Here is a 19049-nt window from a genome sequence, read left to right as displayed (position 1 = left end):
CAATCGTAAAGGAGTTGTGTTCCATCACGACAACGCGAGACCACACACATCTTTGACGACACGTCAAAAATTATTGGAGCTTGGATGGGATGTGTTGTCCCACCCAGCATACTCGCCTGATCTTGCGCCGTCAGACTTCCACTTGTTTCGCTCTCTTCAAAACTCCTTGCGTGGAATAACGTTAAATTCAGATGAGGCGGTAAATCAGCACCTTGTTCAGTTTTTCGCCAATAAAGACAAGTCCTTCTACGAACGGGGAATTATGAAGCTCACCGAAAGATGGCAAAAGGTCATCGAACAAAACGGAAAATATATCATTGATTGATCTTTGTTCTTTATATAAATAAATGACTTTGAGAAACATACAAAAAATACGCAATGACTTTTTACTCAACCCAATAGTTGTCTTGCTATTCTTCAAATTTATGTGACCAGATAAATAATTATCCGTCTATTTAAAGAGCTCCATCTCAGCGTGCTACATTTTCACCAATAGTACTCATCGTGTTCACCTGGCTTACGTCCAACTTATCATTACGAGCTGCGGTAGCGCGTTTTATGTGTACACACGTTTCTTAAACTTCAACTAATCAATTCGTTCGACGAACACGAAAGATAGCTTAGAATGAAGTACCGAGATAAGAAAATAATTTATAGAATCAAGGAAAAAGAGCAAAACGCGCGTTTTCGCGTTTGCACGCGAAAAACTAGTTATAAACTTATACTAAAACTATTGAAACTGTTAAAATTATACGAAAAAATAATGAAAGAGAAAATATGATCAAATTATATACATTTTTAAATATCTATGTTTTAATTATTTAAGAAATTTCTTAAATTGATACACACATTGTATTTGTTACATAAAACGACGATAGTAAATGTATATTTGTTATAAACCATAATTGTGTCTCGTATCATAATTTTTTTAGATTATCATCGACATATAAAACGTTAATAATCGTAGTATAACCGTGGCATTAAATACAACAATTGAAGTAAACCTATACATACTCGGCTTATCGTCGGTTACCAACTTACCAATAATTATCAATTTACCAAAACGTGGAGCTACAATTTTTCTAGTTGAGATAAACAAAATTATCTTAATATATTGCTTGAAAATCGCGAAATTGGTTTTTTTATTTAAATTAAAATATTTACAATTATTATAGATAATAATTTTTTCAGATAATAATTTTTAATTTTAAGAGAGTAAAATAGACATAAAAAAATATCTTCGCATATTAATAGATGCAAAAATTCAATATATGTATTGCAATATTTGAAGGTTTATAAAGGTGAAAGATCGTATTTAATAAAATAATTTTTTGCTTTTTCAGTTATATTAAAGCAAAATACACTGGTATGCCAGTTTGCGTCGCCACTTGACGTTGATACTCATAATAAGCCTGAGGTATGTTTTTTACATCTAATCTCAAAATTTCGATGATATATTACATTTCTATACGTAAAACGTGCAATTAATCATATTATACAAAATTGTTTTGTGTGATAATTGTAAAAAAAAAATATATATTTAAAATGTTCTATAATAATTATTCGATTATTCCTGTGATATCCGTAACAGATCAAGTATCGTGCATATCAATATTAATGATTACTAAATAGCAATTTGTATTATTCGGATTTCTACTAATTACGTAATTGGAAAGTATCTTTATCGCAATTGGCGACAGCTCGTTTGATTAGATAATTGCGTTGTAGCAGTGATAATTCCTTGAAATGTCGCTAGCAAGTCACATTTCACGTAGCCTCGCACGTTCGAAGAAGTTAGAAAATCCGAATAAGTTAGAAAATCCAAATAAATTCGTGAAGTTATAAAAATTTTTTTTTTATGTCTAACAATAAGAACTACGCTTAGTGTGAGCGTGAATCAACGGCGTATCTCTTTATCAGGCGGTGGTCTTAGAGGGAAAATACTGGAAACGAAAGCTTGCAGCCGTTACAGCTGAATACAAGAAATGGCGTATGTTCTATCGAAACAAGATCCTTGGTTGGACGAGCAAGGATGGCACAGAAATGGTATGTAATATTATATTTTAAAAATATATATAACGAAAAACTAATATTTATAAAAGAATATTAAATATCTCTGTTGTTTTGTGGGAGAAAAAGATGAAATAATAATTAACATATAAATAAATTATATCTAAAATGGGAATATTTAAGTTTAAAAGGATAATCATTATGGTAATCGAGAAAAAGTTTGAAAGGATAATCATATATTATGCTAATAGAGAAAAAATTTGAAAGGATAACTATTATGATAATAGAGAAAAAGCTCTAAAAATTCTTGTTTTCGAGATTTCAGTTCAGACTTTTTTTTTAATAGATATAAATAAATAGAAATAAATGAAATAGATATAAATAAATAGAAATAAATAGAGATAAATAATGAATAGAAATGAATAGAAATAAATTCTTTTTTAATTGTCTCTATCACTTTTCACTTATATTTTTTAAATACGCGCAAAATAATAATGTTTGGAAAAAAATAGAAAGATGCTCTCTCTTTTTCATAAAACAACAAGAATACATATAATACATAATACGAAACTTGATTTATTGTTAGATGGAATCAATGGACATGCTAGATTGGGGCAATGGAGGCGAAACCACCGGTAATTTCGGAACGAGTATAGGGCATGTATTCGGTGGTACCGGCGGAACTCCAAGCGGGGAGAGTATGATGGTTGATGAAGATTATATGGAATTGATGACTGACACTCTCTTCTCAACCATCAGCTCAAATCAACCAATATATTTCCCCGATCCTAGAGAAATAGGTGATTTTCAATTTTTGTAAATAGTAAATTTTTTTTTGCCATTTTCAAGATCTTTGCTTGTATGCAAATCTTAACTTTGGAGAATCGTGTGTTACCCGTTATTAAAAAATAATATTCTTTGGCAAGAATTAATATCAATAATATCTTAATATTGATAAAAGATTTAGTAATTGATTAATAATAAAAAACAGTTTTTTCTGTAAAATTTTTGTTATTTTGCACATCATTCTGTACGAGTATTATATAATATGAATTTATAATACGCAAATGTGATTTGATAGCGCGTGGTGCCAATTTGGCGGACTTCATGCAACCTAGTCTATGTCCTTTACAACCAACTTTGGATGATTTTATGGATACCTTAGAGCCATTGCAAGGTAAATAATAATGATGTACATTGATTTTAATATTTCGATTCGAAGAACGTTTCTTACTGTTGCATACTTTTTTTTATTTTGATTCAAGAATTTCTAAACTCAAAATTGCCTTCTGTACCCGAGGAGGATGATATGTTTCGGAATAGCAGTTTAAATACTAATTATTCTGATCTGGACTTGATGACACCAATTAATCAGATGAACGAAATAGGAGAGGACCCAACGATAAAGAACGAACAAACTTCGCAACAGCAACAACTATCACAGGAAGAGCAAGAGGCTAGTATACAGAATCTTCAGTACACCGCCAAGATATATACTCAGTCCCAACCTGAATCAGCAAATGTATATAGGAATAACATGTAAGTATGAAACTATTATGACTTTATAAAAATACAATAAGGGGTCTGATGTTTATAATTCACGGATATATAAATTTTTTATTTAGAACTATGAATGAAGATTATAATACAATCCAGTCGAATTTCGAATCTACCACGACGAGTCAATCCGCGCAAGAAAAGAATAGAAATAGTAGAACGACATCATCGAGAGGTAGCCGTATGATACAGCAATCCCAACAGCAACAACAGAATACGTATCAAGTGACAAGTGCGCAACAAGCAAATCCGAGATTCCAACCGCAGTCACAGCAGCCGCAATCTTACGCGATGGAGATTCAGACGGTACAATTAGCATCGGTACCAAGCCAGCCGCAAACGGTGCAGATCAGTGCGACGCTAAATGATCAATCGGCGACAGTTAACTCTAATCAGATATCCTCGATTGCCGCCGTGCAGAATCTAGTGACAGTACAGCATAATTTTGCCGCGCAAGCCGGCAATGCGCCGTTGCACCCAGCAATAAGGCCTTTACCGACCACTTCTCCAATGTCTAGTAAGCCTTACAAGATCGTTCAGCCGCAACAGCAATGTTATAAGTTTCCAAACCTCGTACAAAATCTCAATGCTCAACAGTGTAAATTTAGCACTAATAGCTTCAAGGTAAAACCAAGCCACAATACTTGCCGAACATTCATGGCCGAGTTTACAACCGAGACAGAGTTGAAGAGACATGTTATGTTTATTTTTCAGACACATCCCACGCAACAAATAGTATCAGTTTCTTCGACGGAGCAACCGTCACAATCGCAGATATTGCTGCAGTGTAGATCTACTGGTTTGGATCTTACTGCGCCCGCTCTGCACCCAACTAAACTACTACCTCAACCGACAACGTCCAACACGGACAAAGAAGAGATTTTTGCCGTACCTAAGGTTCGTATCTCAAGCGTATATATAATAATTTATATATTGGCGATTAAAATATTTTCGAAATGATGCAAGCTAGAAAAAATCGTGTTAAAGAGAATATTAAACTTTTAAATAGTACCATTGTTTTCCAGATACTTAGAATTGTAATTAGCTCTTGTAACAAATTTTCTAGCTATAAACTCTCGAAATCATTCAATTGTGTTGTTTATACATATAATCGCTACTGAATAAATTTGAGTAAAGTTCAGATATATTGGTCGAAAAATGTCCAATTATTGAAAAGATTGTATCGCATTTTTTTAGTACCAAATGAAAGGAAGAAACAGATCACGAAGTAGCTCCTCTTTAACAGCAACCAGGATACATCCTCCACCATTGGTATCTGCAGTGAGCGATCCAGCTCTGAATCTGAATAACAATGTCTTACTTGCACATTTACTTACGAATAGTAGTATGTACTTTCATCATAATTTTATTATTTATATAAGAAAAATGTATATATCTTATTAGATCTATATAACGTAACTGCAATTTACACAATGCATCCTTATAGTAGTTACCAAATTTAATTAATTATATTAATAAAATAAATACTTGATAAGTGCATTAACTTATCCTCAACCAATATTATCTTTATGATAGAAATAACGCAAGTGACGACTGCGCAACATATCACGACCCCGGTGACTGTTCAAACATTGCAGACATCTAGCATACAGCAGCAAACGCAAACGCAGCAACAGGTATCAAAAATACCATTCAATTCATATTATATATACAATCCACTCAAATTTATTAAATATTATTTATTTATATCTTCTTGCAGTCAATGCAACCATCTACAGTCCAACAGATCCTTTTAAATGCAAATAACCAAACGCACCAATCTCAAAATAGTCCTGGTTCACCAAAAGATAGCAATTCTAATGCGCACAGTCCTCAGGCTTTAAGCCTTAGTCCCTTACACAGTCCCATGAGTATAGGTAGTCCCTTATCGCCCACTCGCGGATACATCAAGGGTGAATCAGAGAGAGGACAGTATAAGGAACAAAGACGTGTCGGCCACATTCATGCAGAACAAAAGCGTAGATATAACATCAAGAACGGTTTTGACATGTTGCACAGTCTGATACCACAGCTCAGTCAAAATTCAAACGCGAAATTGAGCAAAGCCGCGATGCTGCAGAAAGGAGCAGATTACATCCGGCAGCTCAGAGCGGAGAGAAATCAATTGAAAGAGGAAATGGATAGCCTGAGACATCAGATCGAGTGCCTTAATACATCTATTAGGTATGTTCAGATAATATTAATCTCAATAAATCAGGGAAACAAAAATACTAATTATTCTGGAAATAATGTGTCAAGTAATAACATACAAAAACGAATATGTTAAACATGTGATTTATTTATATAAATTGGCTAGTCTTGAATTATTTATGATGAAATAATATTCTTGTAGTAATTGTCAATCTATGCTTCCTGCGACGGGTGCTCCAGTTTCTAGACATAGAACCAGTAAAATGAAAGAGATGTTTGATGAATACGTACGTACGCGCACACGAGAAAACTGGAAATTCTGGATTGTATCCTTTTCTTTTTCTTTGACATCATATCTCAATATGTCAACTCGAAATAAAATGTACAAAATATATATAAAAGTCTAAAGGATTATCTTCTTTATCAAAATAATCAGTTCAGTGCATTGCTAGAACCGCTGATGCTATCTTTCAATGCTTCAGTCTCGACTGCGAGTATCGAAGATTTATATAGAAGTACAATATTGTGGGTAGAGCAACACTGCTCACTCGTCGATCTCAGACCAGGTTTGTATGTAGAAGATACTCTATAACATATACTTTTTCGGATGTTTTATTCTACAGAAAAAATAAAAATAAAATAATATGGAATAATAAAATAAAGACACACATGCATAGCAAATGTTTATTTCTTTATCTTATAGTCTGTCTTGATCAAGGTATCATTTTCAGCTGTTCTGAATTCTCTAAGGAATTTGTGCACTGCCACTGATATTTTATCAGATCCGGCCCGTCTACCCGAGGAAGCACTCGCGGCAGTTAATCGGACGGAACGTCGACGATCCACGCAGTGATCAAGTGCGCAAATTCTTGTTACAATCTGTTTGTATAAAAATGTTCAAGGTTTAGATATATATACGAATGTAAGGGATGATAGTTACCGTATAGCTTAAATTATAGTCTATGCAAAACAAATAATGAAAAAGGTTGTTATTTGATGATAGCAGAAATGCAAACGAAGAAATAAGAGTAAAGGCAATTCCTCTTTTTATTACAATATATTGAAATTATAAAATTTATTACAGAATATTATATATATATGAAATGTTTTATATCACAAATTTAAATAAAATATACACACACACATACATATATATATGTATGTATGTATGTATGTATGTATATATGTATATATGGATGTAGGTATTACACAGTACAGTTATACTAGAATGTATACTGACGATGCAATACATTGATATATAGCACAATTATTCACAGGCAATTATTTTTTGGTAAAAAATGTTTCATGTGCTTTCTCTCACATCTACTTTGTATAATAATGTTTAAAGTTGCATAAAAAAACGCGATTTTCTCTAATAATAAAAAATCTTTTTAATATCATTTATAAAATATTTACTTGTAAAGAGAAAGCTACTTATATGTTTATATTCAATTGTCTAATAATTAATAATAATGATACTGATACAGGATAAATATTTACATTGAATTTTTATATTATGAAGAAACTATTCCACTGTTTTGAGAAATATTCGGTTGATAAAAATGATTGATATGATAAATATGATTATTAAAATGTGGAAATTTAAAATTGTCATTGTGATAATAAGATAATTGAAAGGAAAAACGAGATTTTGGAATTAATAATTATATCTTTTGTTTTAATTGTTATGAAAATATATATTATATATTTTATTATATCACATTATTATAATTATATAATATATATTGTTGTCACAGAATTGATTAAAAATTGTTAAACATATTGTAATTATTAAATCGTTACAAATTCTATCACGAACAAAACAAAAGTTTAGACTTAATCCATTTATTTGCGAAATTTGTATGCAATGAAAGTTAAATAATACATTAAAAATAATAGAATCAGTGCCATAGACTAATATCATTTTAATACATTACAATTAAAGACAATTCAGGAATTAAAAAAGAGCAATTGGGAAATGACTTGAACATTTGAAGAGTAAGAAGAGATAAAGAGATACAAATAATTTTCTTTATATAAGTTATCAGTTATTTGGTAAACATGTTGCTGTTAAATTATACTTCAAAACTATACTAGAAGGAGAGATACGTATACTTTATGTGAAATTGATGTAATTACATGGACGATATAAAAAGGGGGTTGCTCACAAATTATGTTTGCACTGTTATAAATATGAGATCTTTATTATGGAAATTCATAATGATGTACAAATCACTTGCAAAAAGTTTGAATACCGAATATAGTTTAAGCTTTAAGCTACAAAGGAGACCTCTGCATATTATATCTTTTTTGTTAATGTAAAATGTATAGTGAAATTTATAATTTCAGATATGCAAACAAAACAGTTAATAGTCTGAAAGCTAAATTCTTTAATTTGACATTTTATTATGACTTTCGTTTGCCATTTTATTTTAGATTGTACAGGATAATTCGTTTTTTTTCCTTTGTTTTTACAAAACGTAATATGTAGAAGTCCTCACACACACACACACACACACACACACACACACTTACATTGTGTATGTACATGATAAGTGATAAATAATATAAGTGAACTCGTCGAAAAGGGATGTTCTTTTGTACAATATGTATCATAAAGATTCACATGTTATTATTTCAATATTATAACAACATGAAGAAATCTGAACTATTGTATTTTATTTGTTCTATACCTCTCTTTGTATCATATTTATCTCTTAACTGTTATAAATAATAAACATCTGATATATACATATATGATCATTGAAACATACTTCTGAATCAGTCATTAAAAATAATTGATTTGAAAACTTTCATATTACTCTGATATAATTTGACAATTGATCTTTATTTCTAATTTTAACAAAAATATATAAAATGTAATGTAAATGTAAATTTAAATAACATTTAGGAATTTCTTATAACCAATGTCAGAAAAATTATGATTAGTAGTAATACAAGTGAAGCAAATTATAATTTACAATTGTTAGTCTTTAAACATATTGATGTATCAGTATTTAATGTTCTTGAATAAGTATTGTCCAGCAATTGTGCTTTTACTTTTAAAAATTAACACTGGTAAATAAATAATTAACAAATTAATGCTAAAGTAGAACAGTCATGACATACCAAGTATAAATCGAGATTACAATTGTCAGGTATTATTATGAATGTTGGCACTTTGACACAGTTGAATGTATGCATTTTTATAGTCTCATTAATCAAATGTTTCACTTCTTGCATGGTACGACCAATTAATTTTAGTCCACAAGCTGCACAATTTACACCATTACTTTCTTCTTCTAATATGGCTTTCTGACATATAGGACAGAACACTTCCTTCTCATTGCTATCAGCATACATTATATAAGATTCAATTTCGTCATGTAAAAATTTCTCATATTCTTGAAGTATCCATTCTTCTGCATATAAATTTACAATAATATTAAATACTTTTTTACCAATTTTGTTATTACAATTAGCAAATTATTGATAATTATCATAAATTATTAAAGTATAATATTGATCAAACCTTCTTCGTAAACAATTTTATTTTCCAATTCAATCGCCTCTTCTTGATTTAAGGGTTCGTCAATTTCTTTGAATATAAGACTTGCACCACCATCATTTGATGTTGCCAAATTCTTAAATTCTTGACGCATTAGTTCTGTCAATGTATCCTGCATATGTATAGAATCGAGTTGCAAACCAAATCTACGTCTATTGAATAATTGATCCCGCTTTTCTCGCATTCTCTGACGGCATTTCTAGAAACAGATCGAAACAGGATTAGTATCTGCAGCAAACAAAACCAAAGCTTTGTAAAAATACAAAAATGTCAATTAAAAAATTATTTTCTTCTAAATAGTTTATATAAATAATTTTTTTTTTCTTTTGCAGATTTATGCAGATTTTGTAACGCCGAAGACAACCAAATTGATGTTATTTAAAATAATTTCAACTACGATTATAAGAACACGGATATACAATAATAAGAAATATTTTATGCATGTAAGAACATTTTTTTTCAAATGCATATCTCTGCACTATTTTTCAGCTAATTATCGTTCGAAAATCTTAAAACAATAACATTAAGTTTCCAACCTCTCGCAATGTCTCCTGTAACTTGGGCGAACCATGTCTAATTTTATTTGCGTAATCTCTGTTCTTTAATTTTGATGACATTGTAAGACTGAGCGCCATGACTTTTACTTCTCCGAAATAAAATTGAATTATACAACGAATTTGCTTCTCATCAAGAGAGAAACGTCAAATTCGTCTTCAGCGCACGGGGCACTACCTAGCACTACAAACTACTAACTACAATATTTCTCACGCATGCGTGATAGCGTGATTCTACAAATCTGTTATCTGTTTAAGCGGGGAGCACACACTTTTGCATAAGCGCATAATCATAAGCATAAGGAATTTGATTGGTCCACTTCCTTATGCATAAGGAAATTGACCAATCAAATTCCTTATGCTTATGATTATGCGCTTATGCAAAAGTGTGTGCTCCCCACTTTACCGCGTTCGGAAACATCATCCGTGTGCACCGAGTGTCATTCTATCTTTGTTCAACTTTTAGTAAATAACAAAGATAGAACGACGCTCGTGTGTACACGGGTGATGTTTCTCAACCAGCCCAGGATAGTACATCTATAGGAATGCGTTCGGAAATCTTACCCCTTCAGAAAATACAATTAACGAAAAAGCATCGCAGTAATGCGCACGCGCAATGTCCAAATATATATTTAATATAAATTTTAAGAGGATGCCGGAGCGACGGCCGAACTCCGACGAGTTAGCGCCCTCATCTAAGCGTAACTAAAATTATCGATAATACCGACCGAAATTATCGATAATATCAATAATTTTAGTTCCGCTGTTACCAATATTAATATTTCTGCATGTTTTATGCATATTTGAAAGAGAATTGTGTTCAATATGTTGAAATCGGACATCGTGTATTTCTACTGCTCTATTGCCTCGCACGCATATCTAAGCGTATCTAAGCGTATAGATAACAGTATAACATATACACGTGTCTGCCTTTATTGCATATTTGAACACAATTGCACACATTACTTATATGGACTTATATATATATATATATATATATATATATATATGTACGTGTGTGTGTGTGCCTTTCCATATATCTTTCCAAGAGGAATAATATTTGGCCATGTGTATGTGTGTGTGTGCATGTATTGTTATATATATATGTGTGCCTTTTATGTATATATATATATACATACATCATAGATACATACATACATACATACAATAGCACAATACATATATATGTATTATAATATATAATAACGGTTATATTGCTAATCTTATATAACTATTAAATCGCATCCGGTTCAAAATATTGTAAAGCAACCAGCACACGTAAATCGCCTCTGGAATATTTTTTACAATAACCAGCACACGTAAATCGTCTCTGGAATATTTTTTACAATAACCAGCACACGTAAATCACCTCTGGGATATTTTTTACAATAACCAGCACACGTAAATCGCCTCTGGGATATTTTTTACAATACCCAGCACACGTAAATCGCCTCTGGGATATTTTTTACAATAACCAGCACACGTAAATCGCCTCTGGGATATTTTTTACAATACCCAGCACACGTAAATCGCCTCTGGGATATATTTTTAACCAGAACGCTCATGCAAACCGCATCTGGTATGAAATATTTACAACCAGTTCACGAAAAGATCGCTTCTGGGATCAAATATTTCGGCAATATTTAGCGCGCACATGCAAACCGCATCTGGTATGAAATATTTACAACCAGTTCACGAAAAGATCGCTTCTGGGATCAAATATTTCGGCAATATTTAGAGCGCACATGCAAACCGCATCTGGTATGAAATATTTACAACCAGTTCACGAAAAGATCGCTTCTGGGATCAAATATTTCGGCAATATTTAGAGCGCACATGCAAACCGCATCTGGTATGAAATATTTTCAACCAGTTCACGAAAAGATCGCATATAGATAATATATAACATACATAGTATGCTCGGATCAGAAAGAGACGGACAGAGAAGAATGGGCAAAGAGAAAGAGGATATAGTGTAAGTGAGCAAGTGTCCATACAAGTGCCAAAAGTAAGAAAAAAAAGGAAATAGTTGGATCTTTCTCCGTAGCAATACTTTATGCTCACTAATATTTAGCGACTGATGTGAATTATTAATCGATATATCGTTGTACAGCCATTCTCTCGCTTACTCATTCCTATTCTCTCTCTCTCTCTCTCTCTCTCTCTCTCTCTCTCTCTCTCTCTCTCTCTCTTTCTTTTTTTGCCCATGTCTGTCTATTTCTTTATAACAAAAATACTATATGAGTACTAAATACTATATGCATCATATATATATAATGTGTATGTTCATGTATTGTAGTAATTCTAAATTCTATTTAAAGATTAATTTTATGTTACAATTTTTTTATACAAAGGTCTTTATGTTGTTTTCTATTTAGGAATTGCTTTAAAGATATAATCAAAAAATAAAAAAAAAACTTGAAATATTACATTTTTATATAATATTACATTATCATACTTATATTTTTGTGTAAACTGCACGGAAAAAAAATTCAATTATATCTAGCGACATATTAGTATATACTATACATTAAAACAATTCCTTCTAGAATTATGGTATATAAATATACTAACCTTTTGACCCTTATTCTTTTTAAAGAAAGTCTGCGGGCAAAGCGAGGCAAGCGTTTTTCATTACATTTTCGCCCTATTATATGAACACACTATGACTACACAAACACAACACTCGTTTTTTAAATTCGATGCGTTATAACGCGTTATAACGGTTGAGCACATTTTTGCGGTTATCTCTCGTTACGCGTATGTACACAACACGCGCGACTGAGACTGAGACTGAGTACTGCCGCGCACTGATATTATCGGATGTGCCTGGCTGTGTGCGTGTGAATAGTACAGTCGCCTTATTCCCCGATACGTACACACATACTTAGATACATGCATGCTACAAATATCGCGTAATAATATAAACAAATGCGCATCTTTATAAACGAATATTCTGTAACCGAATAAAAAATTATTTTCATATTGATTAAAATTAATTCGATACATAAAAACATTATTTATTAATATTTTACGACATGTCATTTTAATCACAATAATGTAATTAATGCATTTAAATTATTTTCGGATATATAAAATGCGAAATACAGACATTTGATTTTCTATAGTAACATGACATATATATACAGGGTGTCCGGCGTCAACCGCATCACCGGTCATGTGCAGGTAGAGCAGGTGAAACCGAGAAGAAAAGTCCTGTACCAATTTTTTATATAATACTTAATAAAAGAGTTATTATTGAGTAAAGTCTGGCCAATCAGCGCCAATCTTTAGCCGGGCGCATGTCGGTGAACCGCGCGCTTGATAGTGTACGCCGCTGCACACTTCACAGCGCGCGGCTCACTGACGTGCGCCCGGCTAAAGGTCGGCGCTGATTGGCCAGACTTTACTCAATAATAACTCTTTTATTAAGTGTTATAGAAAAAAAAGGTAAAGGACTTTTCTTCTCGATTTCATCTGCTCTACCTGCACACGACCGGTGATGCGATTGACGCCGGACACCCTGTATATATATATATAAATTTTATAATAATTTATATATATTAATCTAACGTGAAAGATTGTAGATAAAGGGAGCCTCACAAGCGAGACTTCGGAACTCTTCGATATTTGTCGTCTGGCTTGCTCCTTCATTCTTTCTCGCTATTGCTTTTGTCGACTCTTCAGCATCGCGCGGGGATCTTTCCTTATATAAACATCTTATAAAATAAAAACTGAAACTTTCATATTGTATTTTATTAGTATAAAAATAATTATAATGGATTAATGAGATTTTTGCGATTAAAATAACACCAAATATGACATAAATCGGATAATTTTAAATGAAATAAGTAATAATTTTAATAACATAATTGATTAAAAATAATCCGATATTATGTCATGTTTCGTGTCATTTTAATCGCAAGAATCTCATTAATCCATTATAATTATTTTTATACAGATGAAATGGAAAATACAAGTTTCACCTTTTATATAGAAGATGTTTATATTTTGTAGATAAGGAAAGATCCCCGACGCTGAAGAGTCGACAAAAGCGAGAGCGAGAAAGAATGAAGGAGTAAGTGAGATGACAAACATGAAAGAGTTCCGAAGCCTCGCTCGCGTGACTCCTTTTATCTGTAATCTTTCACGTATATATGTCATCTTACTATAGAAAATAAAACTTTCGTATTTCGCATTTTATATATCTGAAAATAATTGTAATGGATTAATTACATTTTTGCGATTAAAATGACACCAAATACGATATAAATCCGATTATTTTAAATGAAATAAGTAATCATAATTTTAATAACATAACTGATTAAAAATTATCTGATTTATGTCATGTTTAGTATTATTTTAATCGCAAGAATCTCATTAATCTATTAAAATTATTTTGATATCGATAAAATACGAAAAACAGAAATTTTACGAACGATATGTAACCCGAGATATTATAGATAAAGAGAGCCTCGCGAACGAGACTTCGGAACTGTTTGATGTTTGTCATCTCGCTTGCTCCTCGTTCTTTATTGTATTCTTTCATCCCCATTATTATATTCTTTTATTTCTTCGACTTTTATTCTTTCTATATTCTCGTCTTCCTACATAATAATACATTAATTTATTCGTCTTTATTTTATACAACATAAATGAGATATTGTGTATGTCATAAATAGAAAAAGTATTTAATTATGTGCATTTTTGTATGTACATGTGTTGTATTTAACTATAATTAAATAGAAAAAGAAAATAACTTGTGTATCTCATTTATGATGTATCAAATAAACATAAATAAATAAATTTATTTATTTTCATGTAGGGACACGAGAATAGAAAGAATAAAAATTAAGCAAATAAAAGAATATAATAATGGCAATAAAAGAATACAATATACAATAATGAACGAGCAGAATGAAAGAGAGAGAGAGAGAGAGAGAGAGGCGCGAGTGAACGCGTAAGTGAATATGCGAGGAGCATGAAGCTAAGCGATACGTAGTACATAGCGAGCGAGCGATTAGAAAAAGACAGAGCGTATGATCGAGAGAAAAAAGATACTGCAATAATGTTAGTGCGTATATATATATTACTCTCCACGCATGAAAGAGACAAAGGTAGTACGATTATGTCTGTCCTTGTCATGTAAGATTGCAGCTCCGTCTATCGCGACATCACGCAACTAATCTACTGCTCTGTTTTACTCTTGAGTCTCTATCTCGCACACACACATATACACGAAAGTGTAGCATCGTAAAATCTTTTTTATAAAGCTTCTAAATTCACTTCTCTAAGTTCACTTATACTCTTTGATGAAATGCCGAGTGCGGAGTTCACTGATTAGGCACGTACAGATTACAAATTTGTTATATTAAGTAAATGTTGACGGCAGAAGCCGATAACAAAACTGTAATTTTCACATTTTTTTCAACTTTTCATATGAAATGTTAAACTCCGCACTCCGTTATTATGTGTACCTTAATTGTGGAAAAGGATTTGTTGATATCTATAATCAACAAAAAGATTTTGCAATCCTACTAATATTCGCATTCTGTCGGTAATCCGGCATCCTCTTAATGTAGCATTATTAAGATATAATTGAATATATATAACCTGAAATCATTGATTTTTTGAATCATTAAGTAATTGAACTGAAATGATGTACTTTTCATAAAAGCCAAAATCAAAATATAAATAGGAGGAAAAAATTTATATTATAGTCCTTAATAAACTTAATTATAAAGTCATGAATGTATAAATAATAGCAATTTTAAAATCTCTGAGCTCTATATATATATATATGGAATACATATGTTATTACAAGGTAAGAACGCTAACTGTACTATATCAAATTACTATATAATCATAAATAAACCTATACGTTTATATATATATATATATTTTTTTTTCTTATATCTTAAAATTCTTTGGAATATTCATGCAATAGAAATTGGATCTAACAATTCGCTTAAGTTTTATTCACATTATGATGATTTGTCTATATACAGAAAAAACAATGACGGTAGCAAAGTAAGACGTTGATCTGTTATTTCCAGTTGAAACAACAGCAGATATTGACTAAACACGTACATATGAATAATATAAGGCGTGTTATTCGTACACGTCTTCCTTGTCTGCAACATAGCGCACTATATCCTTGGGTTTTAATAACCTCTGCGCATCCATGTCTGGAATTTCGAAACCAAATTCGTCTTCCATCGCCATTATAATTTCCACATGGTCCAAAGAATCTAGACCTAGATCATCCATAAAATGCGACTCCAAGCTCAGCTAAAAAAAAATACAACATATTATTAGGATTTTATTACATGTATGGGTTTCCTGCACAACTGACATGTCTTAAGAATCAGTAAAACTTTAATTAAGCTGAATATAAAAAAGAGAATAAGTAAATAGTCTGTGTAAAATAGTTTGAGAAAGAGTGATAAATATTTTTTTACTTTATTTTTTTTTTTTAATGTATGATAATTATTATATTTAATTAGCAACAATTAATAATAAGGGGGTTTATATCCACATGTCAGTATATATGCAGACGCCACGATCAAGCGAGGTGTTAACCAACTATTCTTTGTTTTAAGAGCTATTTTTTTAAGATATTTCAGCAAATTGTAATGCTATCATATATGTAGAGAATTGATCTACTATTAATTTTAACATTGAAAAGGTATATATATTTCAAAATGTATGTTTGCATATATTATATTGAATTTATTGCTCTATTGATTGAATATATTGAGAATGTTGATCTCTGGTAGATACCTTCGCGGTTTCAACTTTGTCATAAAGTTTCAGAACCAAGAGCACCCGCTGACTGATAATGTCAAGGGTTAGCGGATCCTTATGACTGTAGTGGCGCACCTGCTTGATGCGTGTGTCCCTTAAGCCCTGTAAAATTTTTCCCATAAAAAAATATTTATATTTATATAACCTTTTCTATAATGCCTTCATTATAAGCAGCCACAGCTTTCAATACACGTTCTTCAATATCCTTAATTGATTTTGGTTTCGCTTTAACATCTTGACAATATCCACGATTGTACTTCACCTGCATTTACCATAATTTAAATAACTTTGGGTTTTTTTAATACTTACTTAAAAGATTATTTCATGAAAGAGCCTATCTATCTGCATGTATCTTTCACTGAAGATATAAAGTATTTCTTTTAAATAAAAAAACTGATTGCATATTATTTATCACATATAATAAAATTTTACTAGAATTATTATAAATATAATGACAGAATAAATGAGAATTTGTCAAATAGATTACAATGTGATGATAATAAAAACCAAATATATAAATTTAATAATAATAAGTATAAAATTGAATCACATATTATCCAAATTTGAAATTATTTCAGGACAAGAAAGTGATTTTAACAATGCCATTAGTAAATTGAAGGACTATTTCTAAATTCTAATCTTTCTACAAGTTCTAATCTCTTTCTCTCTACTTGCATTTTTTAGAATATATATTCTTTCTACAATATACATATACATTTTAATACATACACGTGTTTATATCTAGATTTATTCTGCATTTTTTTTTTTTTTTTTTTTTTTTACAATATTCAAGTATATACTCATTCTACTTAAGAATGCAGAAGATGTAACATAATGTAACTGAATAAAACCGATTTTTTTAGACTGCAAGAATTCAAGGAAGCGGACAGGAATCTATCCAACTTGTACAAAATTGCATTATAGTGATCGGTCGACGATTCCGATCAATTCCCACGTCGCTGTATCTCGATAGATACGTCAGGTCTTTAGTTACATAATTTTACAAAACAACGCGCTGCGCAGAGATTCGCGTGGTGGAAGTTTGGGTGTCACGATTCGAGGACGATGTCCGTTACCTGCGGCACGAGTGCGGTTCGAGCGGTGCAGTGCGACAGCCTCTGCTCGTGTCGTATCTGAATAAACGTGCTGCTCGCGCAACGCAACCGACCCCTGATTGAGTTCCTGAGACAGCCGGCGTTCCTCGTTAATAAACGAGCACACGTTAGAGATGCCATTTTCACTTAACGACGAACGAACGAGAAATAACGGCGGTGACGACGGCAACGAAACGTTTCTGCGGTTGGATCTGCTCTGGCAACAATACCGCCACCGCCGCGATCCAACGGATATCCCACAAGTTGCGAATATTCGTAGCACGTAGCGACATCTACTCCCTTTATCATTCTTATCAGCCGAGAAACAGTTACGCGGTAAGTTTTACCGGGGTGCCTCGCTCTTGTTACGCGCGATCTTTGCTTCGCGTGACTTGGCGCGAGACACTACCGTGTTTTTTGATATACATTTTTATTTTTAAAAAGTCGTTCTCTGTATAATTATTTTGTGCGATATATGGGCGTATAATTAGTATTTGAAATAGTATGAAATAAGTATATATAAAAGAGACATAGCATTTTTTATTATAAAAATTATTTATAATCATAATCCAGACAGCACAAAACATCCTCAGGATCATCCTGAATATGTCCAGGACGGTTCAGGACATTTGTAGGATGTTTTAAGATATTATAAATATATTTATAAAAATTTAATATGCATACATAATTATTTTTAGTTGTGTGGGCTATTTAATATAATTTAGAAATCTTAAGTATTATAATAAGTATTAATGTCCTATAAATGTCCACTGGATAACCCCTGGATGTCTGTAGGATATATCTGCCCTGTCTATTATATTGGATGTCTTTTGGATTTCCAGAGGACATATACATGTGCAATTAATTGTTAACATTAATTTCGTTTAATATTAAGAATTGAATTTGATGCGCACATTTTCATATATCCAAAATTATTATTTATTTAATATTTCATGAGAAATGTTACTATTCGCAACATTCCAAAAACTTTACAAATATTCAACCGCTAGTTCGTTTGTTTATCGCTATGCGACACGCGAACTCGTATTTGAGATTTGGTCATGAGAATTATATAAAGCTTACAAAGAGCAACTGACAGGAAATTACAAATGTAATTATTTTCTATCAGTTCAATTTCTGATGCAATCCCAACATAGAATTCAGATATTGGATTGTTTAGAAAATATTACACAACTCAAACCCGGGAGCCAAACCTAAAATATTCATGTACAGCATGAAAGCCTCAAATATTAAAGAACGGTGAACTATTTTTAATATTAGATTTTTAATATTGGCAGTAAATAACAA

The 19049-nt window shown here is 31.6% G+C and overlaps 3 protein-coding genes across 5 annotated transcripts in view; 1 reads left to right on the top strand and 2 right to left on the bottom strand.

The window, feature by feature from the left end:
* Positions 1 to 8382, top strand: part of Mondo (MLX interacting protein mondo) — a 33363-nt gene extending 24981 nt beyond the window's left edge. For all 3 annotated transcript variants that reach the window (XM_070311516.1, XM_070311514.1, XM_070311513.1), the window contains 13 exons: positions 1344 to 1417; positions 1921 to 2046; positions 2597 to 2810; positions 3092 to 3187; positions 3276 to 3549; positions 3636 to 4191; positions 4282 to 4464; positions 4765 to 4912; positions 5104 to 5204; positions 5288 to 5751; positions 5921 to 6044; positions 6155 to 6284; positions 6450 to 8382. In XM_070311516.1, the coding sequence (XP_070167617.1) occupies positions 1344 to 1417; positions 1921 to 2046; positions 2597 to 2810; positions 3092 to 3187; positions 3276 to 3549; positions 3636 to 4191; positions 4282 to 4464; positions 4765 to 4912; positions 5104 to 5204; positions 5288 to 5751; positions 5921 to 6044; positions 6155 to 6284; positions 6450 to 6571 (2612 nt within the window). In that variant the 3' untranslated portion in view covers positions 6572 to 8382. The remainder of the gene's footprint in view (positions 1 to 1343; positions 1418 to 1920; positions 2047 to 2596; positions 2811 to 3091; positions 3188 to 3275; positions 3550 to 3635; positions 4192 to 4281; positions 4465 to 4764; positions 4913 to 5103; positions 5205 to 5287; positions 5752 to 5920; positions 6045 to 6154; positions 6285 to 6449) is intronic.
* A 271-nt stretch (positions 8383 to 8653) lies between these two features.
* LOC138941828 (RPA-interacting protein) lies at positions 8654 to 10014 on the bottom strand. Its single transcript, XM_070311704.1, has 3 exons — positions 9823 to 10014; positions 9251 to 9485; positions 8654 to 9140 (listed from the first exon to the last, which is right to left on the bottom strand). Exons 1-3 carry the CDS (start codon positions 9919 to 9921, stop codon positions 8809 to 8811), a joined length of 666 nt encoding a protein of 221 aa, XP_070167805.1. The 5' UTR covers positions 9922 to 10014; the 3' UTR covers positions 8654 to 8808.
* A 5756-nt stretch (positions 10015 to 15770) lies between these two features.
* On the bottom strand, positions 15771 to 18007 carry Nd-acp (NADH dehydrogenase (ubiquinone) acyl carrier protein). The gene is made up of 4 exons (XM_070311591.1): positions 17724 to 18007; positions 16793 to 16909; positions 16624 to 16749; positions 15771 to 16131 (listed from the first exon to the last, which is right to left on the bottom strand). The coding sequence occupies exons 1-4, from the start codon at positions 17880 to 17882 to the stop codon at positions 15952 to 15954; spliced, it is 582 nt and encodes a 193-aa protein (XP_070167692.1). The 5' UTR covers positions 17883 to 18007; the 3' UTR covers positions 15771 to 15951.
* Between the last annotated feature and the right edge of the window lie 1042 nt (positions 18008 to 19049).

Source organism: Polyergus mexicanus, unplaced genomic scaffold, assembly GCF_030449975.1.
Source record: "Polyergus mexicanus isolate NDT 795.1 unplaced genomic scaffold, iyPolMexi1.0 SCAF_20, whole genome shotgun sequence".
NCBI lineage: Eukaryota > Metazoa > Arthropoda > Insecta > Hymenoptera > Formicidae > Polyergus > Polyergus mexicanus.
Note: the sequence above shows the minus strand (reverse complement) of the source record. Positions and strands in the feature narration are given on the sequence as shown.